Source organism: Carcharhinus amblyrhynchos, unplaced genomic scaffold (genome assembly GCF_965287045.1).
Source record: "Carcharhinus amblyrhynchos unplaced genomic scaffold, sCarAmb.v2.hapA scaffold_915, whole genome shotgun sequence".
Classification (NCBI taxonomy): Eukaryota; Metazoa; Chordata; class Chondrichthyes; order Carcharhiniformes; family Carcharhinidae; genus Carcharhinus; species Carcharhinus amblyrhynchos.
In genome coordinates this window covers 27866-54322 of record NW_027650655.1, presented here as the reverse complement: position 1 = coordinate 54322, position 26457 = coordinate 27866, and the positions used below count along the sequence as shown (strand labels likewise).

At 54.1% G+C, this 26457-nt stretch overlaps 1 protein-coding gene across 1 annotated transcript in view; it reads left to right on the top strand.

The window, feature by feature from the left end:
- Positions 1-10014: 10014 nt before the first annotated feature.
- The window catches only part of LOC145340308 (calpain-1 catalytic subunit-like), a gene marked incomplete at its 5' end in the record, with an annotated part of 29582 nt that continues 13139 nt past the window's right edge, over positions 10015-26457 (top strand). The window contains 4 exons of the mRNA XM_080184755.1: positions 10015-10054; positions 11713-11778; positions 14004-14061; positions 22223-22287. Coding sequence (XP_080040881.1) covers positions 10015-10054; positions 11713-11778; positions 14004-14061; positions 22223-22287 — 229 coding nt within the window. The remainder of the gene's footprint in view (positions 10055-11712; positions 11779-14003; positions 14062-22222; positions 22288-26457) is intronic.

Below are 26457 nucleotides of genomic sequence, written 5' to 3'. Positions count from 1 at the left end.
AGGTTGAGGAAAGGATTGCGGAGACGATCCTGGTTAGGAGTGAAAGTAATAGGGTAATTGTTATGGGGACTTTAACTTTACTAATATTGATTGGAATTGTTATAGCTCTAGCTCGTTAGAGGGGTCAGTTTTTGTACAAAGCGTGCAGGAAGGTTTTTTGACTCAGTATGTAGATAGGCCAACTAGAGGTGAGGCTATAATTGGATTTGGTGCTGGGAAATGAGCCAGACCAGGTGTTAGACTTGGAAGTTGGTGTGCATTTTGGTGATAGTGACCACAATTCGGTTACGTTCACCTTAGTGATGGAAAGGGATAGGCATGAACCTCGGGTCAGTAGTTTTAGCTGGGGGAAGGGTAATTATGAGGCTATTAGGAGAGAATTAGGAAACATAGGGTGGACTAGGAGACTACAGGGTCTGGGAACGTCCGAAATGTGGAGTTTTTTCAAGGAGCAGCTACTGCGAGTCCGTGATAGGTATGTCCCTGTCAGGCAAGGAGGAATTGGTAGGGCTAGGGAACCGTGGTGCACTAAAAAAGTTTTTCGTTGGTTAGAAGGAAAAAAGGAGGCTTATGTTCGGATGAGACTTGAGGCTCAGGTAGTGCATTAGAAAGCTTTAGATTGGCTAGGAGGGAGTTGAAGAGTGAGCTAAGAAGGGCTAAAAGAGGACATGAGAAGACTTTGGCTGATAGGGTTAAGGAGAATCCTAAGGCGTTCTATAGGTATGTCAGGAACAGAAGGTTGGTTAGGGCAAGATTAGGGCCAGTTATAGACAGCAGAGGGAAGTTATGTGTGGAACCGGAGGAGATTGGAGAGGCATTGAACCAATATTTCTCTTCGGTGTTCACGCAGGGGGGACATGGATATAGCTGAGGAGGACACTGGGTTGCAGGGGAGTAGAATTGACAGTGTTACAGTTGATAAGGAGGATGTACTGGATATTCTGGAGGGTCTGAAAATAGATAAGTCCCCTGGTCCGGACGGGATTTACCCCAGGATCCTCTGGGAGGCAAGAGAAGTGATTGCAGAGCCTCTGGCTCTGATCTTCAGGTCGTCGCTGGTCTCTGGTATAGTACCGGAAGATTGGAGGTTAGCGAATGTTGTCCCATTGTTTAAGAAGGGGAACCAGAGACTTCCCCGGGAATTATAGACCGGTGAGTCTCACTTCTGTTGTGGGCAAGGTTTTAGAAAAAATTATTAGGGATAGGATTATAGTTATTTGGAGAGTAATGAATTGATTGGAGATAGTCAGCATGGTTTTGTAGCGGGTAGGTCGTGCCTTACTAACCTTATTGAGTTTTTTGAGAAAGTGACCAAAGAGGTGGATGGGGGTAAGGCAGTTGACGTGGTATATATGGACTTTAGTAAGGCGTTTGATAAGGTTCACCATGGTAGGCTTCTGCACAAAATGCAGATGTATGGGATTGAGGGTAATTTAGGTAATTGGATCAGGAATTGGCTAGCAGATAGGAGACAGAGGGTGGTGGTTGATGGTAAATATTCATCATGGAGTTCTGAAAGTTGGGAATCAAGTAGATAAGGTTGTTAAGAAGGCATACGGTGTCTTGGCGTTTATTGGTAGGGGGATTGAATTTAGGAGTCGCAGTGTCATGTTGCAACTGTACACAACTCTGGTGCGGCCGCACTTGGAGTACTGTGTGCAGTTCTGGTCCCCACATTACAGGAAGGATGTGGAGGCTTTGGAGAGGGTGCAGAGGAGGTTTACCAGGATGTTGCCTGGTATGGAGGGGAGGTCCTATGAGGAGAGACTGAGGGATTTGGGGTTGTTTTCGCTGGAAAGAAGGCGGCTAAGAGGGGATCTTATTGAAACATATAAGATGATTAGAGGTTTAGATAGGGTAGATAGTGATAGCCTTTTTCCTCGGATGGAGAAAGCTAGCACGAGGGGGCATGGCTTTAAATTAAGGGGTGGTAGTTATAGGACTGATGTCAGGGTAGGTTCTTACCCAGAGGGTGGTGAGGGACTGGAATGCCCTGCCTGCTGCAGTTGTAAATGCGCCTAGTTTGGGGGCGTTTAAGAGATCCGTGGATTAGGTTTATGGATGGAAAGGGATTGGTTTAGGTTAGTGGGTCATTGTTTTTTACTGGTCGGCGCAACATCGTGGGCCAAAGGGCCTGTTCTGCGCTGTAATGTTCTATGTTCTATGTTCTAATCCCAACTCCAGCGCTGGCTCCATGGCCCTGAATCCCTCTGTCCTGAAACACTGCAGCCCCTGAGGTGTAGGGACACCCACTATGCTGTTAGGGAGGGAGTTCCAGGATTGTGATTGGACATCAGTCAGTCCGTGTGGAGTAGGTCCATCCACAGTGCTGTTAGGGAGGGAGTTCCAGGTTTTTGACCCAGCGATGTGAATGAACGGCCGATATATTTCCAAGTCAGGATGGTGAGTGACTTGGAGTGGAACTTACCCCCCCCCCCCCCCCCCCCGCCTGTATCTGCTGCCCTTGGTCTTCTGGGTGGAAGTGGTGGTGGGTTTGGATGGTGCTGTCAGGAGCCTTGGTGAGTCACTGCAGTTCATCTTGTAGGTGGTACACACGGCAGATACTGAGTGTCGGGGATGGAGGGAGTGAGTGTACATAGAACATAGAACATTACAGCGCAGAACAGGCCCTTCGGCCCACGATGTTGCGCCGACCAGTTAAAAAAAAACAATGACCCACTAACCTAAACCAATCCCTTTCCATCCATAAACCTATCCACGGATCTCTTAAACACCCCCAAACTAGGCGCATTTACAACTGCAGCAGGCAGGGCATTCCAATCCCTCACCACCCTCTGGGTAAAGAACCTAACCCCTGACATCCGTCCTATAACTACCCCCCCTTAATTTAAAGCTATGCCCCCTCGTGCTAGCTTTCTCCATCCGAGGAAAAAGGCTATCACTGTCCACCCTATCTAAACCTCTAATCATCTTATATGTTTCAATAAGATCCCCTCTTAGCCACCTTCTTTCTAACGAAAACAACCCCAAATCCCTCAGTCTCTCCTCATAGGATCTCCCCTCCATACCAGGCAACATCCTGGTAAACCTCCTCTGCACCCTCTCCAAAGCCTCCACATCCTTCCTGTAATGTGGGGACCAGAACTGCACACAATACTCCAAGTGCGGCCGCACCAGAGTTGTGTACAGTTGCAACATGACGCTGCGACTCCTAAATTCAATCCCCCTACCAATAAACGCCAAGACACCGTATGCCTTCTTAACAACTTATCTACTTGATTCCCAACTTTCAGGGATCTATGTACACATGCACCTAGATCCCTCTGTTCATCCACACTATTCAAAGTCCTCCCGTTAGCCCTATACTCTACACATCCGTTATTCCTACCAAAGTGAATTACCTCACACTTCTCTGCATTAAACTCCATCCGCCACCTCTCGGCCCAGCTCTGCAACCTGTTCCAAGTCTCTCTGTAAACTATGACACCCTTCCTCACAATCTACCACACCTCCGACTTTGGTGTCATCAGCAAATTTACTAATCCACCCAACTATACCCTCATCCAGATCATTAATAAAAATTACAACAGCAGTGGCCCCAAAACAGATCCCTGAGGCACACCACTCGTAACCGAACTCCATGATGAATATTTACCATCAACCACCACCTCTGTCTCCTATCCGCCAGCCAATTCCTGATCCAATTTCCTAGATCACCCTCAATCCCATACATCTGCATTTTCTGCAGAAGCCTACCATGGTGAACCTTATCAAACGCCTTACTAAAATCCATATATACCACGTCAACTGCCTTACCCCCATCCACCTCTTTGGTCACTTTCTCAAAAAACTCAATAAGGTTAGTAAGGCACGACCTACCCTCCACAAAACCATGCTGACTATCTCCAATCAATTCATTATCTCCAAATAACTATAAATCCTATCCCTAATAATTTTTTCTAAAACCTTGCCCACAACAGAAGTAAGACTCACCGGTCTATAATTCCTGGGGAAGTCTCTGTTCCCCTTCTTAAAAAATGGGACAACATTCGCTATCCTCCAATCTTCTGGCACTATACCTGTGACCAACGATGACCTGAAGATCAGAGCCAGAGGCTCTGCAATCGCCTCCCTTGCCTCCCAGAGAATCCTAGGGTAAATCCTGTCTGGACCAGGGGACTTATCTATTTTCAAACCCTCAAGAATATCTAGCACATCCTCCTTATCAACTGCAATACTGTCCAGTTTACAACCCTGTAACCCAGTGTTCTCCACAGCTACATTTATGTCCCCCTGCGTGAATACCAAAGAGAAATATTGGTTCAATGCCTCTCCAATCTCTTCCAGTTCCACACATAAATTCCCACTGCTGTCTCTAACTGGCCCTAATCTTGCCCTAACCAATCTTCTGTTCTTAACATATCTATAGAACGTGTTAGGATTCTCCTTAATCCTATCAGCCAAAGTCTTCTCATGTCCTCTTTTAGCCCTTCTTAACTCTCTCTTTAACTCCCTCCTAGCCAATCTAAAGCTTTCTAGTGCACTACCTGAGCCCTCGACTCTCATCCGGACATAAGCCTCCTTTTTCTTTTTAACCAGCGAATCAACTTTTTTGTGCACCACGGTTCCCTAGCTCGACCAATTCCTCCTTGCCTGACAGGGACATACATATCAAGGACTTGCAGTAGCTGCTCCTTGGAAAAACTCCACATTTCGGACGTTCCGAGACCCTGTAGTCTCCTAGTCCAACTATGCTTCCTAATTCTCTCCAAATAGCCTCATAATTACCCTTCCCCCAGCTAAAACTACTGACCCGAGGTTCATGCCTATCTCTTCCCATCACTAAGGTGAACGTAACCGAATTGTGGTCACTATCACCAAAATGCACACCAACTTCCAAGTCTAGCACCTGGTCCGGCTCATTTCCCAGCACCAAATCCAATATAGCCTCACCTCTAGTTGGCCTGTCAACATACTGAGTCAAAGAACCTTCCTGCACACTTTGTACAAAAACTGACCCCTCTAACTAGGTGTGCCAGTCAAGCAGCCTGCTTTGTCCTGGATGGTGTTGGGTTTGTTGAGTGTTGTTGGAGCTGCACCATCCAGGGGAGTGGGAGTATTTCATCAGGTCTGTTATTTAAGAAGGGTAGCAGGGATAACCTGGGTAATTATAGGCCGGTGAGCTTGACGTCCGTGGTAGGGAAGTTGTTGGAGAAGATTCTTAGAGATAGGATGTATGCGCATTTAGAACTGAATAGTCTCATTAGCGATAGACAGCATGGTTTTGTAAGAGGGAGGTCATGCCTTACAAACTTGGTTGAGCTTTTTGAGGAGGTGACAAAAACGATTGACGAGGGTAGAGCCGTGGATGTTGTCTATGTGGATTTTAGTAAAGGTCCCTTGTGGCAGGTTGGTGCAAAAGATTAAATCTCACGGGATAAAAGGTGAGCCAGCTAGATGGGTGAAGAACTGGCTTGGCCACAGGAGACAGAGGGTAGCAGTGGAGGGGTCTTTTTCCAGCTGGAGGTCTGTGACCAATGGTGTTCCGCGGGGCTCTGTACTGGGACCTCTGCTGTTTGTGATATATATAAATGATTTGGAAGAAGGTGTAACTGGTGTGATCAGTAAGTTTGTGGACGACACAAAGATTTCTGGACTTGCGGATAGTGACAAACATTGTCAGAGAATACAGCAGAATATAGATAGGCTGGAAAATTGGGCAGAGAAATGGCTGATGGAATTTAATCCAGATAAATGCGAGGTGATGCATTTCGGTAGATCTAATGCAGGGGGGAGCTATACAATAAATGGCAGAACCATCAGGAGTATAGAGACACAGAGGGATTTGGGGGTGCAAGTCCACAGATCCTTAAAGGTGGCAGCACAGGTGGAGAGGGTGGTGAAAAAGGCATATGGCATGCTTGCCTTTATAGGAAGGGGTATAGAGTATAAAAGTTGGCGTACAAAGTTGCAGCTATATAGAATGTGGAATACCGTGTCCAGTTCTGGTCGCTACACTACCAGAAGGACGTGGAGGCTTTAGAGAGAGTGCAGAGAAGGTTTACCAGGATGTTGCTGGTATGGAGGGTCTTAGCTATGAGGAGAGATTGGGTAAACTGGGGTTGTTCTCCCTGGAAGACGGAGAATGAGGGGAGACCTAATAGAGGTGAATAAAATAATGAAGGGCATAGATAGGGTGAACAGTGGGAAGCTTTTTCCCAGGTCAGAGGTGACGAACACGAGGGGTCACAGGTTCAAGGTGAGAGTGGGGCGAGGTTTCATACAGATATGCGGGGGACATTTGTAACATAGAGGGTGGTGGGGGCCTGGAATGCACTGCCAAGCAAGGTGGTGGAGGCAGACACGCTGGGATCATTTAAGACTTACATGAACAGACTGGGAGGGGAGGGATACAAACAGATGGTCTGAGTGCCACCCGTCCTTACTGAACAGGTCACACCTGCCCCTAAAGGGGTCCCAATATTCCAGGAACCGGAATCCCTGCCCCCTGCTCCAGTCCCTCAGCCACGCGTTCACCCTCCACCTCATTCCATTCTTGCTCTCACTCTTCCGCGGCGCAGGCAGCAATCCTGAGATTACTACCTTTGCGTTCCTCTTTCTCAGCTGTCTACCTAATTCACTATAATCCCTTTTCATGACCCCTTCCCTCTTCCTGCCTACGTCAGCGGTACCTACATGTACCCTCCCCCTTTCAGGATGTCTGGGACACGTCCAGAGACATCCCAGATCCCAGCTCCAGGGAGGCAAACCACGATCCGCGACTCCCGTCTGCGTCTGCAAAAACACCAGTCTGACCCCCTCACTATGGAGTCCCCTTTTAACACTGCCTTTCTCCTCTTTTCCTTGCTTTTTTGAAGTACTGGGTCGGGTCAGCTCCAGAGATCCAGCCACCGCTGCCTCCCCCAGGTAAGCTGTCCCCCCCAGCAGTACTCAGACAGGAGTATTTATTATGAAGGAGGACATCCACCGGCATGCTCTCCAACACATGAGCTTTCCCCTTCCTAACCATTACCCACTCGCCTTCCTCCCGTTGCCCCGGAGTGACCACTTGCCGGTAGCTCCTGTCAATTGCCTCCTCATTCTCTCGAATGAGACGAAGGTCCTCGAGCTGCAGTTCCAGTTCCTTAACCCGGTCTCTTAGGAACCGCAGCTCCACACACCCAGCACAGATATGGACTTCTGGGAGACCAGGAGCCTCGGACCTCTCACATCCGACACTGGGAACAACAGCCTGGCTCACACTCATAATCACCCTTTTCTTCAAATTCCACAGGAAAAGAAACTAAGAATTAAACCTACCCTGCCTCGCCCGCCCCTGCCTCGCCCGCCCCTGCCTCGCCCGCCCCTGCCTCGCCCACCCCGCCTCGCCCGCCCCTGCCTCGCCCGCCCCTGCCTCGCCGCCCCTGCCTCGCCCGCCCCTGCCTCGCCCGCCCCTGCTGAAGCCCATTGAGCCAAAGCTCTTTAGCTATCTCTCTCTGCTACATGGTAGCATCCTAGTAAATCTTTTCTGCACTCTTTCTAGTTTAATAATATCCTTTCTATAATAGGGTGACCAGAACTGTACACAGTATTCCAAGTGTGGCCTTACCAATGTCTTGTACAACTTCAACAAGACGTCCCAACTCCTGTATTCAACGTTCTGACCAATGAAACCAAGCATGCCAAATGCCTTCTTCACCACTCTGTCCACCTGTGACTCCACTTTCAAGGAGCTATGAACCTGTACCCTAGATCTCTTTGTTCTGTAACTCTCCCCAGTGCCCTACCATTAACTGAGTAACTCCTGCTCTGGTTCAATCTGCCAAAATTCATCACCTCACATTTATCCTAAATTAAACTCCATCTGCCATTCATCAGCCCACTGGCCCAATTGATCAAGATCCTGCTGCAATTGGAGATAACTTTCTTCACTGTCCACTATGCCACCAATCTTGGTGCCATCTGCAAACTTACTAACCATGCCTCCTATATTCTGATCCAAATCATTAATATAAATGACAAATAACAGTGGGCCCAGCACTGATCCCTGAGGCACACCGCTGGTCACAGGCCTCCAGTTTGAAAAACAACTCTCTACAACCACCCTCTGGCTTCTGTTAAGAAGCCAATTTTCTGTCCATTTAGATCCCTCACCCTGGATCCCGTGAGATTTAACCTTATTGTCCAGATCTTGCTGCATTTGAACATGGACTGTTTCAGACCCCTCAACATTCCAGGCAGTGTGGGGGGGGCGTATGGACTGTGACAGGGGGGTTACAGGCAGTGACAACCAGTGGGGTGGGGAGGGTTGTACAGACAGCGACCCCCCTGTGGAATCGGAGGGGGTTCTACAGACAATGACACCCTGTGGGGAGGGGGTTTACATAATGCAACCCCCTGTGGGGAGGGGGTTTACGGACACTGACCCCCCCTGTGGGGAGGGGGTTTACGGACACTGACCCCCCTGTGGGGACGGGGTTTACGGACACTGACCCCCCCCTGTGGGGAGGGGGTTTACGGACACTGACCCCCCCTGTGGGGAGGGGGTTTACGGACACTGACCCCCCTGTGGGGAGGGGGCTTACGGACACTGACCCCCCTGTGGGGAGGGGGTTTACGGACACTGACCCCCCCTGTGGGGAGGGGGTTTACGGACACTGACCCCCCCTGTGGGGAGGGGGTTTACGGACACTGACCCCCCTGTGGGGAGGGGGTTTACATAATGCAACCCCCCTGTGGGGAGGGGTTTACGACACTGACCCCCCTGTGGGGAGGGGGTTTACGGACACTGACCCCCCTGTGGGGACGGGGTTTACGGACACTGACCCCCCTGTGGGGAGGGGGTTTACGGACACTGACCCCCCCTGTGGGGAGGGGGTTTACGGACACTGACCCCCCCTGTGGGGACGGGGTTTACGGACACTGACCCCCCTGTGGGGAGGGGGTTTACGGACACTGACCCCCCTGTGGGGAGGGGGTTTACGGACACTGACCCCCCTGTGGGGAGGGGGTTTACGGACACTGACCCCCCCTGTGGGGAGGGGGTTTACGGACACTGACCCCCCTGTGGGGAGGGGGTTTACGGACACATGACCCCCCCTGTGGGGAGGGGGTTTACGGACACTGACCCCCCTGTGGGAGGGGGTTTACGGACACTGACCCCCCTGTGGGGACGGGGTTTACGGACACTGACCCCCCTGTGGGGACGGGGTTTACGGACACTGACCCCCCCTGTGGGGAGGGGGTTTTACGGACACTGACCCCCCCTGTGGGGAGGGGGTTTACGGACACTGACCCCCCCTGTGGGGAGGGGGTTTACAGACACTGACCCCCCTGTGGGGACGGGGTTTACGGACACTGACCCCCCCTGTGGGGAGGGGGTTTACGGACACTGACCCCCCCTGTGGGGAGGGGGTTTACGGACACTGACCCCCCTGTGGGGAGGGGGTTTACGGACACTGACCCCCCCTGTGGGGAGGGGGTTTACGGACACTGACCCCCCCTGTGGGGAGGGGGTTTACGGACACTGACCCCCCTGTGGGGACGGGGTTTACGGACACTGACCCCCCCTGTGGGGAGGGGGTTTACGGACACTGACCCCCCTGTGGGGAGGGGGTTTACGGACACTGACCCCCCCTGTGGGGAGGGGGTTTACGGACACTGACCCCCCCTGTGGGGAGGGGGTTTACGGACACTGACCCCCCCTGTGGGGAGGGGGTTTACGGACACTGACCCCCCTGTGGGGAGGGGGTTTACGGACACTGACCCCCCTGTGGGGAGGGGGTTTACGGACACTGACCCCCCCTGTGGGGAGGGGGCTTACGGACACTGACCCCCCTGTGGGGAGGGGGTTTACGGACACTGACCCCCCCTGTGGGGAGGGGGTTTACGGACACTGACCCCCCCTGTGGGGAGGGGGCTTACGGACACTGACCCCCCCTGTGGGGAGGGGGTTTACGGACACTGACCCCCCCTGTGGGGAGGGGCTTACGGACACTGACCCCCCTGTGGGGAGGGGGTTTACGGACACTGACCCTATCTGTTCTTTTGCAGGGAACTGGATGACCCAGTCAGTGCGGACCTGGAGGATGAGGCAAGTAACTCCCAAACCCCCACCCTCACCCTGCCCCCCCACCCACACCCTGCCCCGCTGACCCCCCCGACCCTGCCCCGCTGACCCCCCCGACCCTGCCCCGCTGACCCCCCCGACCCTGCCCCGCTGACCCCCCCGACCCTGCCCCGCTGACCCCCCCGACCCTGCCCCGCTGACCCCCCCGACCCTGCCCCGCTGACCCCCCCGACCCTGCCCCGCTGACCCCCCCGACCCTGCCCCGCTGACCCCCCCGACCCTGCCCCGCTGACCCCCCCGACCCTGCCCCGCTGACCCCCCCGACCCTGCCCCGCTGACCCCCCCGACCCTGCCCCGCTGACCCCCCCGGACCCTGCCCCGCTGACCCCCCTGACCCTGCCCCGCTGACCCCTATTCCCACCCTGTTGAAATGACCTCTCACCCTCTACCTGGTCATAGGAACACAAAACACAGCAATCAGGGAGAAACCATTCCCCAAACCCTGTCTGTCCCCAGATCCCTCAATCCTGATCCCCAGATCCCCTCAATCCTGATCCCCAGATCCCTCAATCCCTATCCCTTAACCCCTGTCTGTCCTGGATGTGAATCTATTCCATGACGGAGCTCCCATCGCCCTCTGGGATGGAGAATTCCAAAGTTTCACAATCCTCTGAGTGAGGAGACGTCTCCCCATCTCAATCCCTAACGATTGGCCCCTTATCCTGAGACTGTGTCCCCGTGTTTTAGATTCCCAGCGGAAACAATCTCTCAGCATCGACCCCATCAAACCCGCTCAGGATCCTGGAGCTTTCACTCAGATCATCGCTCATTCTTCTCAAGCCCAGAGAATCGAGATCCAATTTACTCATCGTAGACAACCCTCCTCACCCCAGGGAACAGTCTCGTCAACTCTCGCTGTGACATCTCCAATCAGATGTTTCTGAAATGTGGAGATGAAAACTGCTGTCAGTATTCCAGATGTGGCCTCATCAACACTCTGTCCACCTGAAACAAGACTTTATTCTTGTCCTTCGATCTTCTCACAATAAAGACCAAGATGCCATTGGCTTTCCTCACTGCTTGCTGAAACCTACACACCAACTCTCTGTTTCCCTTATCCAAGTCTCTGGGTCTACCCGACTATCCGCACTGAACAGTCTCTGAGCCGGATATTGATGGGTGGAATTCTGCTGCTTTTTACCCATTTCCCAATCTGGAGACTTGTGAATATTCTCCACAATATCAGCCATGGATAAGGGCCTGTGCTTGGTTTGAAGCAGTTACACTCCCAGGTTTACAGCCCACAGGAGTTTCAGGGATCACTAAAGCTTTTTAATGGAATGTATTTTTGTTCCACATTTTAAATTTCCCACTCTTCATTTCCCCCAATCCTTTCAGTCTGTTTACCCAGTTAACCCTCAGCAGCTCTCCCCAATCTCTATATCTCTCTCCATCTGTGTGTCTCTCTCTCTCTTTCAGTCTCTGTCTCTCTATATTTCTCTCCATCTCTGTCACTGTTTCTCTCTCTCCCTCTCTCCCTGTCTCTGTCTCTTTCTGTTTTTCTCTCTCTCTCTCTCTCTCTCCCCCCCTGTCTCTCTTCCCCCCCCACCTCTCTCTCCCCCGCGCCCCCCCCCCCCCACCCCGTCTCTCTCTCTCTCTAATTCTGCTGTGATTATTTTTAGGACAGTATTACAGAAGATGATGTTGACGATGGTTTCAAGGCCATGTTCTCACAACTTGCCGGGGAGGTGAGTTACGTTTCCGAAAACAGACCCTCACCCTCACCCCGCGCTGACCCCGGGTCTCACGCTGACCCCGCGCTGACCCCCGGGTCTGACTCTGACCCCGGGTCTCACCCTGACCCCGCGCTGACCCCGGGTCTCACTCTGACCCCGCGCTGACCCCGCGCTGACCCCGGGTCTCACTCTGACCCCGCGCTGACCCCGGGTCTCACTCTGACCCCGCGCTGACCCCGGGTCTCACTCTGACCCCGCGCTGACCCCGGGTCTCACTCTGACCCCGCGCTGACCCCGCGCTGACCCCGGGTCTCACTCTGACCCCGCGCTGACCCCGGGTCTCACTCTGACCCCGCGCTGACCCCGGGTCTCACACTGACCCCGCGCTGACCCCGGGTCTCACGCTGACCCCGGGTCTCACTCTGACCCCGCGCTGACCCCGGGTCTCACTCTGACCCCGCGCTGACCCCGCGCTGACCCCGGGTCTCACTCTGACCCCGCGCTGACCCTGGGTCTCACTCTGAACCCGCGCTGACCCCGGGTCTCACTCTGACCCCGGGTCTCACTCTGACCCCGCGCTGACCCCGGGTCTCACTCTGACCCCGGGTCTCACTCTGACCCCGGGTCTCACTCTGACCCCGGGTCTCACTCTGACCCCGCGCTGACCCCGGGTCTCACTCTGACCCCGCGCTGACCCCGGGTCTCACTCTGACCCCGCGCTGACCCCGGGTCTCACTCTGACCCCGCGCTGACCCCGGGTCTCACTCTGACCCCGCGCTGACCCCGGGTCTCACTCTGACCCCGGGTCTCACTCTGACCCCGCGCTGACCCCGGGTCTCACTCTGACCCCGCGCTGACCCCGGGTCTCACTCTGACCCCGGGTCTCACTCTGACCCCGCGCTGACCCCGGGTCTCACTCTGACCCCGCGCTGACCCCGGGTCTCACTCTGACCCCGCGCTGACCCCGGGTCTCACTCTGACTCCGGGTCTCACTCTGACCCCGGGTCTCACTCTGACCCCACGCTGACCCCGGGTCTCACGCTGACCCCGGGTCTCACGCTGACCCCGGGTCTCACTCTGACCCCGCGTCTCACTCTGACCCCGCGCTGACCCCGGGTCTCACTCTGACCCCGCGCTGACCCCGGGTCTCACTCTGACCCCGCGCTGACCCCGGGTCTCACTCTGACCCCGCGCTGACCCCGGGTCTCACTCTGACCCCGCGCTGACCCCGGGTCTCACACTGACCCCGCGCTGACCCCGGGTCTCACACTGACCCCGCGCTGACCCCGGGTCTCACACTGACCCCGCGCTGACCCCGGGTCTCACTCTGACCCCGCGCTGACCCCGGGTCTCACTCTGACCCCGCGCTGACCCCGGGTCTCACTCTGACCCCGGGTCTCACTCTGACCCCGCGCTGACCCCGGGTCTCACTCTGACCCCGCGCTGACCCCGGGTCTCACTCTGACCCCGGGTCTCACTCTGACCCCGCGCTGACCCCGGGTCTCACTCTGACCCCGGGTCTCACTCTGACCCCGCGCTGACCCCGGGTCTCACTCTGACCCCGGGTCTCACTCTGACCCCGCGCTGACCCCGGGTCTCACTCTGACCCCGGGTCTCACTCTGACCCCGCGCTGACCCCGGGTCTCACTCTGACCCCGCGCTGACCCCGGGTCTCACTCTGACCCCGCGCTGACCCCGGGTCTCACTCTGACCCCGGGTCTCACTCTGACCCCGCGCTGACCCCGGGTCTCACTCTGACCCCGGGTCTCACTCTGACCCCGTGCTGACCCCGGGTCTCACTCTGACCACGCGCTGACCCCGGGGTCTCACTCTGACCCCGGGTCTCACTCTGACCCCGCGCTGACCCCCTCACTCTGACCCCGTGCTGACCCCGGGTCTCACTCTGACCACGCGCTGACCCCGGGTCTCACTCTGACCCCGGGTCTCACTCTGACCCCGCGCTGACCCCGGGTCTCACTCTGACCCCGCGCTGACCCCGGGTCTCACTCTGACCCCGTGCTGACCCCGGGTCTCACTCTGACCCCGGGTCTCACCCTGACCCCGCGCTGACCCCGGGTCTCACCCTGACCCCGCGCTGACCCCGGGTCTCACCCTGACCCCGCGCTGACCCCGGGTCTCACCCTGACCCCGCGCTGACCCCGGGTCTCACTCTGACCCCGCGCTGACCCCGGTGATGTGTGAAACTTCTGATTAATTCTGGGTTTCTTCCTCTTCAGGATATGGAGATCTCTGTCTTTGAACTGAGGATAATTCTCAATCGCGTGCTGTCCAAACGTAAGTGACCGGAGATTTGAGAAAGGGATAAATCAGCAAAAAAAACAATAGGCCTGAGGATTGGGAGCAGTTTAAAATTCAACAAAGGGGGACCAAGGGATTAATTAACAGGAAAACAGACTATGAAAGTAAGCAAGTGGGGAACATAATAACTGGCTTAACAGTTTCTATATGTAAAAAAAAATAAATGTAGGCCCCTTACAGTCACAAACGGGAGAATTCATAATGGGGAATAAATAAATGCTGAATTAAATTTGTACTTTGCTTCAGTCTTCACCCTGCCAGGGGGTTTGGATTGGGAGCTATTGGCGAGATGTGTCCAGGAAGGTGTTTGGAAACACTGGATCTCCCCAATGAAAGAGGAGGTCACACAGGACCTGGGAATGGGGAATGAGCCTGGCCAGGTGATCAACATTTCAGTGGGGGGAGCATTTAGGGAATAGTGACCATAATTCTGTAGGTTTTTGGATACTTATAGATAAAGACAAGAGGATTCCTCTGGTGGTAAATTGGGGTAAGGCCAACGGTAACTGAATTAGAACCACAGAAAATTCCAGCTCAGAAACAGGCCTTTTGGCCCTTCTTGTCTGTGCCGAACCATTTTTCTGCCTAGTCCCACTGACCTGTACTTGGACCATATCCCTCCACACCCCTCTCATCCATGAACCTGTCCAAGTTTTTCTTAAATGTTAAAAGTGACCCCACATTTACCACTTTATCCGGCAGCTCATTCCACACTCCCACCACTCTCTGTGTGAAGAATCCCCCCCCTAATATTCCCTTTAAACTTTTCTCCTTTCACCCTTAACCCATGCCCTCTGGTTTTTTTCTCCCCTAGCCTCAGTGGAAAAAGCCTGCTTGCATTCACTCTATCTATACCCATCAAAATCTCATACACCTCTATCAAATCTCCCCTCATTCTTCTACACTCCAGGGAATAAAGTCTTAACCTATTCAATCTCTCTCTGTAACTCAGTTCCTCAAGTCCCAGCAACATCCTTGTGAACCTTCTCTGCACTCTTTCAACCTTATTAATATCCTTCCTGTAATTAGGTGACCAAAACTGCACACAGTACTCTAAATTCGGCCTCACCAATGTCTTATATAACCTCACCATAACACTCCAACTTTTATACTCGATACTTTGATTTATAAAGGCCAATGTACCAAAAGCACTCTTTACGACCCTATCCACCTGTGACATCACTTTTAGGGAATTATGTATCTGTATTCCTAGATCCCTCTGTTCTACTGCACTCTTCAGCGTCCTACCATTTACTCTGTACGTTCTACTTTGGATTGTCCTTCCAAAGTGCAATACCTCACACTTGTCTGCATTAAATTCCATTTGCCATTTTTCAGCCCATTTTTCTAGTTGGTCCACATCCCTCTGCAAGCTTTGAAAACCTTCCTCACTATCCACTACACCTCCAATCTTTGTATCATCAGCAAATTTGCTGATCCAATTTACCACATTTCAGAGATGGTGGGACTGATGTATGAGGAGAGATTGACCAGGTTAGGATTGTTTTCACTGGAGTTCAGATGAATGAGGGGGGAATCTCATAGAAACTTATAAAATTCTAACTAGACAGGGAGGATATTCCGGATGGTGGGGGAGTCCAGAACCACGGGTCACAGTCTGAGGATACAGATTGTTTCGGACAGAGGCGAGGAGACATTCTGAGCTGAGCGAGTGGGTGAGGACCTGGCAGATGGAGTATAATGTTAGCAAGTGTGAGGTTATCCACTTTGGTGGAAATAATAGTAGGAGGGATTACTATTTAAAGGGCGAAAAACTGCAGCAGGCGACGGTGCAGAGGGACCTGGGGGTCCTTGTGCATGAGTCGCAAAAACCCAGTCTGCAGGTGCAGCAGGTGGTCAAGAAGGTGAATGGGATGCTGGCCTTCATAGCGAGGGGGATAGAATATAAAAGCAGGGAGGTCTTGCTGCAACTGTACAGGGCACTGGTGAGGCCGCAGCTGGAGTACTGTGTGCAGTTTTGTTCGCCGCACTTGCGCAAGAATATATTGGCCTTGGAGGGAGTGCAGAGGAGGTTCACTAGGCTGATACCGGAGATGAGGGGGTTGGACTACGAAGAGAGACTAAATAGACTGGGTCTGTACTCGTTGGAGTTTAGAAGGATGAGGGGGGATCTTATAGAGACGTATAAGATAATGAAAGGGATGGATAGGGTAGAGGTAGAGAGATTCTTCCCACTCAGAAAGGACAGCAGGACTAGAGGGCACAGCCTCAAGATAAGGGGGGGGGGGGGCAGTTTAAATCGGAGTTGAGGAGGAACTTCTTCACTCAAAGGGTGGTGAATCTCTGGAATTCTCTGCCTGTTGAAGTGGTGGAGGCTGCCTCGCTAAATATATTTAAGTCACGGGTAGATAGGTTTCTGATAGACAGGGGAATTAAGGGTTATGGGGAGAAAGCGGGAAAGTGGAACTGATCCACTTCAGATCAGCCATGATCTTATTGAATGGCGGGGCAGGCTCGAAGGGCTAGATGGCCTACTCCTGCTCCTATTTCTTACGTTCTTATAAATTCAATACCCCGGCCGATGAAGGCAAGCATGCTGTATGCCTTCTTGACTACCTTCTCCACCTGCATTGCCACTTTCAGTGACCTGTGTACCTGTACACCCAGATCCCTTTGCCTATCAATACTCTTAAGGGTTCTGCCATTTACTGTATATTTCCTATCTGTATTAGACCTTCCAAAATGCATTACCTCACATTTGTCTGGATTAAACTCCATCTGCCATCTCTCCACCCAAGTCTCCAACTGATCTATATCCTGCTGTATCCTCTGATGGTCCTCATCGCTATCCGCAAATCCACCAACCTTTGTGTCATCCACAAACTTACTAATCAAACCAGTTACACTTTTCTCCACAAACAGCAAAGGTGCCAGCACTGATCCCTGAGGAACACCATTTGTCACAGTCCTAGTTTACCATATTCCCTAGCTGGTTCCTCAGAGTAATGGTCTAAAAATAATCTCGGACCCACACCAGGAATTAATCTGTCACAGTATTGTTGTTAATTTGATTTGTCCAATCTTTCTGTAGACTAACGTTAACCATGATTAATGTAGCACCCTTGTTATATACATCCCGAATTTCCTGTTTAATACCATCCCCTACCTCACCGCTACTGTTTGGAGGTTTATAGACAAATCCCACTCTTTGTTCCTTAGCTCCACTCAGACTGATTGTACATGGAGCCAATATCCCCTCTCACTATTACACTGAATTATTCTAAACTCAGAAAGACACCCCAATTTCTCCCTTTATAACTGTCCTACCTAAATACCCAATATCCTGGGACATCCCATTCCCAGACTTGGTCACCTTATGGCCATGTCTGTCTTCACAATCATGTTGTAGCCGTGAGCACCGATTTACACTGTTCATCCACCTACCCTAATTACACAGGAACATCCGAATTAGGGGAAGTGGGTAAATCTGGTCCCTCCAGCCTGCTCCACCATTCAATCAGATCATGGCTGATCGTTCCCTGCTCTCAAATCCACCTCCCCCCCGCTCCCCCCCCCCCGCCCCCCGCTCCCCCCCCCCCCCCCCGCTCCCCCCCCCCCGCTCCCCGTCGCCCCCCCCGCTCCCCGTCCCCCCCCCCGCTCCCCGTCACCCCCCCCGCTCCCCATCCCCCCCCCAACTCCCCGTCACCCCCCCCCCGCTCCCCGTCACTGCCCCGCTCCCCATCCCCCCCCCAACTCCCCCCCCCGCTCCCCGTCACCCCCCCAACTCCCCGTCGCCCCCCCCCGCTCCCCGTCCCCCCCCCGCTCCCCCCCCCCCCCCCCGCTCCCCCCCCCCCGCTCCCCGCCCCCCCCCCCGCTCCCCGTCACCCCCCCAACTCCCCGTCGCCCCCCCCGCTCCCCGCCCCCCCCCCGCTCCCCGTCCCCCCCCCTGCTCCCCGTCCCCCCCCCGCTCCCCGTCGCCCCCCCCGCTCCCCGTCCCCCCCCCCCGCTCCCCGTCCCCCCCCCCCGCTCCCCGTCCCCCCCCCCCGCTCCCTGTCCCCCCCCCCCGCTCCCCGTCACCCCCCCAACTCCCCGGCGCCCCCCCCGCTCCCTGTCCCCCGCTCCCCGTCTCCCCCGCTCCCCGTTGCTCCCACTCCTATCCCACTCTCCTCGGCCTATTGCCTCCACACCAGCCTCCTCACCCCCCATCACCCCTTCACTCCCCACCACCCACCCCAGCACCACCCTCACCCCCACACCCCCAGCACCCTCCCCATTCTCCTCCACTGCCACCCCACCGTCCCCACTCCACCCCCACCCCCACAACCCCATCCACCCCCACACCCCCACATCTCTTCCATCCCCACTCCACCACCATGTGCGGTAACGGTAGCCCAGTGGGTTAGCACTGCTGTTTCACAGCTCCAGGGTCCTGGGTTTGATTCCCAGCTCGGGTCACTGTCTGTGGAGTTTGCACATTCTCCTTGTGTCTGCATGGGTTTCCTCCAGGTACTCCGGTTTCCTCCCACAGTCCAAAGATGTGCGGGTTAGGTTGATTGGCCATGCTAAGAAATTGCCCCTTAGTATCCAGGGATGTGTAAGTTAGAGGGATTAGTGGGTATATATAGAGTAGGGCCTGGGTGGGATTGTGTTCGGTGCAGACTCGATGGGCCGAAGGGCCTCTTTCTGCACTGTAGCATTCTATGATTCTGCAACCTCCACCTCCACCTCCACACGCCCTCCATCCCTGCCCCCCGTGCCCCCTCCATCCCCGCCCCCCCGTGCCCCCTCTATCCCCGCCCCCCCGTGCCCCCTCTATCCCCGCCCCCCCGTGCCCCCTCTATCCCCGCCCCCCCGTGCCCCCTCTATCCCCGCCCCCCCGTGCCCCCTCTATCCCCGCCCCCCCGTGCCCCCTCTATCCCCGCCCCCCCGTGCCCCCTCTATCCCCGACCCCCGTGCCCCCTCTATCCCCGCCCCCCCGTGCCCCCTCTATCCCCGCCCCCCCGGGCCCCCTCCATCCCCGCACCCCCCCCGTGCCCCCTCCATCTCTGCCCCCCGTGCCCCCTCTATCCCCGCCCCCCCGTGCCCCCTCTATCCCCGCCCCCCCGTGCCCCCTCTATCCCCGCCCCCCCGTGCCCCCTCTATCCCCGCCCCCCCGTGCCCCCTCTATCCCCGCCCCCCCGTGCCCCCTCTATCCCCGCCCCCCCGGGCCCCCTCCATCCCCGCACCCCCCCCCGTGCCCCCTCCATCTCTGCCCCCCGTGCCCCCTCCATCTCTGCCCCCCCGTGCCCCCTCTATCCCCGCCCCCCCGTGCCCCCTCTATCCCCGCTCCCCCGTGCCCCCTCTATCCCCGCCCCCCCGTGCCCCCTCTATCCCCGCCCCCCCGTGCCCCCTCTATCCCCGCCCCCCCGTGCCCCCTCTATCCCCGCCCCCCCGTGCCCCCTCTATCCCCGCCCCCCCGTGCCCCCTCTATCCCCGCCCCCCCGTGCCCCCTCTATCCCCGCCCCCCCGTGCCCCCACTATCCCCGCCCCCCCGTGCCCCCTCTATCCCCGCCCCCCCGTGCCCCCTCTATCCCCGCCCCCCCGTGCCCCCTCTATCCCTGCCCCCCCGTGCCCCCTCTATCCCCGCCCCCCCGGGCCCCCTCCATCCCCGCACCCCCCCCGTGCCCCCTCCATCTCTGCCCCCCGTGCCCCCTCCATCTCTGCCCCCCCCGTGCCCCCTCTATCCCCGCCCCCCCGTGCCCCCTCTATCCCCGCCCCCCCGTGCCCCCTCTATCCCCGCCCCCCCGGGCCCCCTCCATCCCCGCACCCCCCCCCGTGCCCCCTCCATCTCTGCCCCCCGTGCCCCCTCTATCCCCGCCCCCCCGTGCCCCCTCTATCCCCGCCCCCCCGTGCCCCCTCTATCCCCGCCCCCCCGTGCCCCCTCTATCCCCGCCCCCCCGTGCCCCCTCTATCCCCGCCCCCCCGTGCCCCCTCTATCCCCGCCCCCCCGTGCCCCCTCTATCCCCGCCCCCCCGTGCCCCCTCTATCCCCGCCCCCCCGGGCCCCCTCCATCCCCGCACCCCCCCCCGTGCCCCCTCCATCTCTGCCCCCCGTGCCCCCTCCATCTCTGCCCCCCGTGCCCCCTCCATCTCTGCCCCCCCGTGCCCCCTCCATCTCTGCCCCCCCGTGCCCCCTCCATCTCTGCCCCCCCGTGCCCCCTCCATCTCTGCCCCCCCGTGCCCCCTCTATCCCCGCCCCCCCGTGCCCCCTCTATCCCCGCCCCCCCGTGCCCCCTCTATCCCCGCCCCCCCGTGCCCCCTCTATCCCCGCCCCCCCGGGCCCCCTCTATCCCCGCCCCCCCCCCTGTGCCCCCTCCATCTCTGCCCCCCGTGCCCCCTCTATCCCCGCCCCCCCCCGTGCCCCCTCCATCTCTGCCCCCCGTGCCCCCTCTATCCCCGCCCCCCCCCGTGCCCCCTCCATCTCTGCCCCCCCGTGCCCCCTCTATCCCCCCCCCGTGCCCCCCCCCCCGTGCCCCCTCTATCCCCCCCCCCCGTGCCCCCTCCATTTCCTCCTCCCTACGGCCACACATTTATCTGTTCCATTCTCCTCTCTCTCACTCACACACAGCACTGGGAATCATTCGGAGATTCCTCTCTTTCCGCTCCTGTTTTTTATTCATTTCCGAACTCTACATTCCGCTTCCACAGCCCATTCCCTCCTCATGGAGACAGTGTCGGGACGACCTCTGACTGTTCACCCTCCCACTCCAGAATGTCCCACAGACATCCCCTCACACCCTCAGCTTGGACCAGGGAAGCAGCAAACTGTCTGGGGGTCTCCCAGCCCTGGGAATGTCTAACACTTCCCATTACCACAGAATTCCCAATCACCACTGCTCTCAACCACTCGAGCTGGATCTCACGGCATTTCCCTGAAAAACTCCCTTCCCCAAAAGTATCCAAAACTGAGAACCTGTTTGACAGGGAGATGGACACAGGGGACCTGATCAACTCACTCCTGCTCTGTCTGCCTCCTAAGAACATAAGAAATAGGAGCAGGAGTGGGCCATCTAGCCCTTCGAGCCTGCCCCGCCATTCAATAAGATCATGGCTGATCTGTCATGGCTCAGTTCCACTTTCCCGCTCTCTCCCCATAACCCTTAATTCCCCTGTCTATCAGAAACCAATCTACCTGTGACTTAAATATATTTAGCGAGGCAGCCTCCACCACTTCAACGGGCAGAGAATTCCAGAGATTCACCACCCTTTGAGTGAAGAAGTTCCTCCTCAACTCCGTTCTAAACCGCCTCCCCTTTATCTTGAGGCTGTGCCCCCTAGTCCTACTGTCTTTTTTGAGCGGGAAGAGTCTCTCCACCTCTATCCTATCCATCCCATTCATCATCTTATACGTCTCAATGAGATCTCCCCTCATTCTTCTAAACTCTAACGAGTACAAGCCTAGTTTATTCAGCCTCTCCTCATAGCTCAACCCCCTCAACTCCGGTATCAGCCTAGTAAACCTCCTCTGCACCCCTGTTTTCTCCTGTCTGGTGCTCCCTTTCTGTCTCTGCACTCTATACCTGCAGTGTGACCACCTCAGTGTGTGTGCTTTCCACAAAGATCTCACGCTCTCAGATGCTCCACAATATCACTGGTCACAGATCCAGCTCCAAGTCACTCATTTCAAGCAACTGCACCTGATGTCACATCCTGCACGTGTGCTCAGTCTGGAGGTGTCGTATTCCTGACTTCCCACATTGCGCAGGAGGAGCACTGCAAATGGATGTGATTGGCTGCCTGGCCTTAGCCTGAAAAGAAATCCTTTAGATTTACCTCTGGGTTTGGGGAATGCTAAAGGATAATAGAAATACTCACCCAGTCCTACTGAACAAACCAGCAGCCACCCTTCCTGCAAAAGGTTCAAAAGGAAGAAATGAGCTGGTTCCCCCCTCCCCAAACTCCCTCAGTGAGACACTAACCGTTACACTCTCCGTCAGACCAGCAGCTTAACACTGCCAAATAGTTTATGATTCTATCGTTCTCATATCCCTGGGATATAAACCCTCCCCCTCAGCCCTGCCCAGCTCACATGATGTGAGACTTTGAGTTTGTAAATGTCAGAACATTACAGCTGTCAGCACTGACCCTGTAATGTGTCTGTGAATACTCACAGTTTGTTATTCTCTGTGATATTTCAGATCGTGATTTGAAGACAGATGGGTTCAGTCTGGACTCGTGCCGTGGAATGGTCAATCTCTTGGATGTATCCTTCACTGAGATTTTTAAATCCCTCAGAACATTTACAGGATGGGGAATGAGCCTCTGAATGTTGGAGATATTGATCTCCAGCTCCTACTGGAGACAGGGGTCCCCGGGGTCTGGGGAGAGTCCCTCCTTCCCAGGGGGTCTGTCAGTGAGTTTCTGATTAACAGGCGACAGGACAGTTATTAGCTGTAATCTCGATCAAATCTCCCTCTGCTACCCACCATGTTATCTGGTCTCTAATTCTGCACAATATCCTTGCGAAGACCGGTTTGTAGAATGTTTTAGTGACAGTTTCCTGGAGATGCAAATACAGATAAAGGCATTTAAATCTGCAACAAATAAATCCAACATGAAATCCGGAGTGAAATCCTCCAATCGTTCAACTGAAACACCCTGAACACGGATACAGGGAGAGGAATGTCCATCCTTAAACATCCTGAACACGGATACAGGGAGAGGAATGTCCATCCTTAAACATCCTGAACACGGATACAGGGAGAGGAATGTCCATCCTTAAACATCCTGAACACGGATACAGGGAGAGGAATGTCCATCCTTAAACATCCTGAACACGGATACAGGGAGAGGAATGTCCATCCAAAAGGTCTGCAGGGAAATGAACAGTGGGAAACATTTAAAGAAACAATTCAAAATGTTCAACAGAAATGCAGTCTGTTAAAAAGAAAAGTTCAGCAAGAAAGACCCATCCGAGGCTCGGTCAGGAAGTTCGGAACAGATTAGATTGGACAAAGAGGTTTATAATGGTGTAAAGAAAGGGAGGATTTTAGAAAGCAGCTGAAGATCCCACCAAAAGGGAAAAGGAAAAGGTGAGAGTTAGTGAGGCAGGAATATAAAAACAGATTGTTCGTTATGGACAGGGTAACCAAGTGGGCAATATGGTGGAGAGATTGAGTTTAATAAAGCAAAGGGTGAGATTTCTCATTTGGTTTTAGCATTGGAAAGCAGTGTATTTTTAAAAATTTGGTTTGATTTATGATTGTCACATGTATTTACAGTGAAAAGTATTGTTTCTTGTGCGCTATACAGTCAACGCATACTGTTCATAGAGAAGGAAACGAGAAAGTGCAGAATGTAGTGTTACAGTCACAGCGAGGGTGTAGAGAAAGATCAACTTAATGCGAGGTAGATCCATTCAAAAGTCTGACAGCAGCAGGGAAGAAGCTGTTCTTGAGTCGATTGGTACGTGACCTCAGACTTTTGTATCTTTTTCCCGATGGAAGAAGGATGAAGAGAGAATGTCCGGGGTGTGTGGGGTCCTTAATTATGCTGCCTGCTTTGCCAAGGCAGCGGGAAGTGTAGACAGAGTCAATGGATGGGAGGCTGGTTTGTGTGATGGATTGGGCTACATTCACGACCTTTTGCAGTTCCTTGTGGTCTTGGTCAGAGCAGGAGCCCATACATAAGAACATAAGAAATAGGAGCAGGAGTGGGCCATCTAGCCCTTCGAGCCTGCCCCGCCATTCAATAAGATCATGGCTGATCTGAAGCGGATCAGTTCCACTTTCCCGCTTTCTCCCCATAACCTTTAATTCCCCTGTCTATCAAAAACCTATCTACCCGTGACTTAAATATATTTAGCGAGGCAGCCTCCACCACTTCAACGGGCAGAGAATTCCAGAGATTCACCACCCTTTGAGTGAAGAAGTTCCTCCTCAACTCCGTTCTAAACCGCCTCCCCTTATTTTGAGGCTGTGCCCTCTAGTCCTGCTATCCTTTCTGAGCGGGAAGAATCTCTCTACCTCTACCCTATCCATCCCTTTCATTATCTTATACGTCTCTATAAGATCCCCCCTCATCCTTCTAAACTCCAACGAGTACAGACCCAGTCTATTTAGTCTCTCTTCATAGTCCAACCCCCTCATCTCAGGTATCAGCCTAGTAAACCTCCTCTGCACTCCCTCCAAGGCCAAAATATCCTTGCGTAAGTGCGGCGACCAAAACTGCACACAGTACTCCAGCTGCGGCCTCACCAGTGCCCTGTACAGTTGCAGCAAGACCTCCCTACTTTTATATTCAATCCCCCTCGCTATAAAGGCCAGCATCCCATTCGCCTTCCTGACCACCTGCTGCACCTGCAGACTGGGTTTTTGCGACTCATGCACAAGGACCCCCAGGTCCCTCTGCACCGTAGCATGCTGCAGCTTTTCGCCTTTTAAATAATAATCCCTCCTACTATTATTTCAACCAAAGTGGATAACCTCACACTTGCTAACATTATACTCCATCTGCCAGGTCCTCGCCCACTCGCTCAGCCTATCCAGATCCCTCTGCAGACTTTCCACACCCTCCGCGCAATTTGTTTTTCCATTCATCTTCGTGTCATCAGCAAATTTTGTCACCCTACACTCAGCCCCCTCCTCCAGATCATCTATATAAATGGTAAATAGCTGAGGCCCCAGCACCGATCCCTGCGGCACTCCACTAGTCACCAACCGCCAATCAGAATTGCACCCATTGATACCAACTCTCTGCCTCCTATTAGACAACCAATCCTCTATCCACGCTGACACCTTACCCCCAACTCCGTGCACCGTAACCTTCTGAAGCAACCTTTTGTGAGGCACCTTATCAAACGCCTTTTGAAAATCTAGAAACACCACATCCACCGGTTCCCCTCTGTCTACCGCACTAGTCACATCCTCATAGAAATCCAATAAATTTGTCAAACATGACTTCCCCTTAACGAATCCGTGCTGTGTCTGCTCGATCAAACCATTCCTTTCCAGATGCCTCGCTATTTCTTCTTTGAAGACGGATTCAAGCATTTTTCCAACTACAGAAATTAAACTGACCGGCCTATAATTCTCTGCCTTTTGTCTGCTACCTTTTTTAAACAGCGGCGTAACATTAGCCATTTTCCAATCTTCCGGCACTTCCCCGGAATCCAGCGAATTTTGGTAAATAATCACTAAGGCATCCACTATCACCTCTGCCATTTCCTTCAGAACCCTGGGATGCATTCCATCTGGTCCTGGGGACTTGTCCACCATCAGTCCCGTTAGTCTATCAAGCACTACCTCTCTAGTGACAGTAATCGCATTCAGGCCCTCAACTCCTACCATCCTTCTATCTTTAATATCCGGCAAACTATTTGTGTCCTCCTCCGTGAAGACCGAGGCAAAAAACTTATTTAAGGCCTCAGCCATTTCCTCATCTCCCACTACTAAATCCCCCCTCTCATCCTCTAAGGGTCCAACATTCACTCTAGCCAGCCTCCTCTTCTTTATATATTTGTAAAAACTCTTATTGCCCTTTTTTATATTTAGTGCTAGTTTAGCTTCATAGTCTATCCTTCCTTTCTTTATTAACTTCTTAGTCATTCTTTGTTGATTTTTAAACCTCTCCCAATCTTCCACTTGCCCACTACTTTTAGCCACTCTGAACGCATCAGCTTTTAATTTAATACTATCCTTTATTTCCTTCGATAACCACGGCTGGTTATCCCTTCTCCTACATCCCTTCTTTACCATCGGAATGTATTCCTGCTGAGCACCGAAAAAGATCTCCTTAAAGATCCTGCACTGTTCCTCAGCCGTCCTACCAACCAATCTGCGCCCCCAATCTACATTTGCCAATTCCTCACTCATCCTATCGTACTCCCCTCTGTTCAAACAGAGGACACAGGTTCGGGACCCTACTTTCTCATCCTCCATCTGCATCAAAAACTCAATCATACTATGATCGCTCGTCCCACGAGGATCCCTAATCATACCAAGCTGTGAAACAACCAGAAAGAATGTTTTCTATGGGGCATCTGTAAAAGTTGGTGAGAGTCGTAGCTAACGTGTCAAATTTCCTTAGTCTTCTGAGAAAGTAGAGGTGTTGGTGGGGCTTTCTTAACTATAATATTGGTTCTTTTGCCTTTATCTGTACTTGGATCTCCGAATGTGACTGCAGTGTGTGTGTCTCCCTCCAGCGCAGTCTGTGTATCGTCGCAGTCTGTACACTCTGAGAAAGCTGCTTGTTTGTGTGGAGCATCTCCTGAGTCAGTCAGTCAGCCCAGTGTCCTGCTCCAGTCACTAACTGAGAGATCACAGCCATTTCCAGGCAGCTAGCTGTTCACAAACCCATCTCACTCAATACTTCTCACTGTATACTAACACACGTGACAATAACATATCAAATCTAATCATCTGAAAGTTGGAAG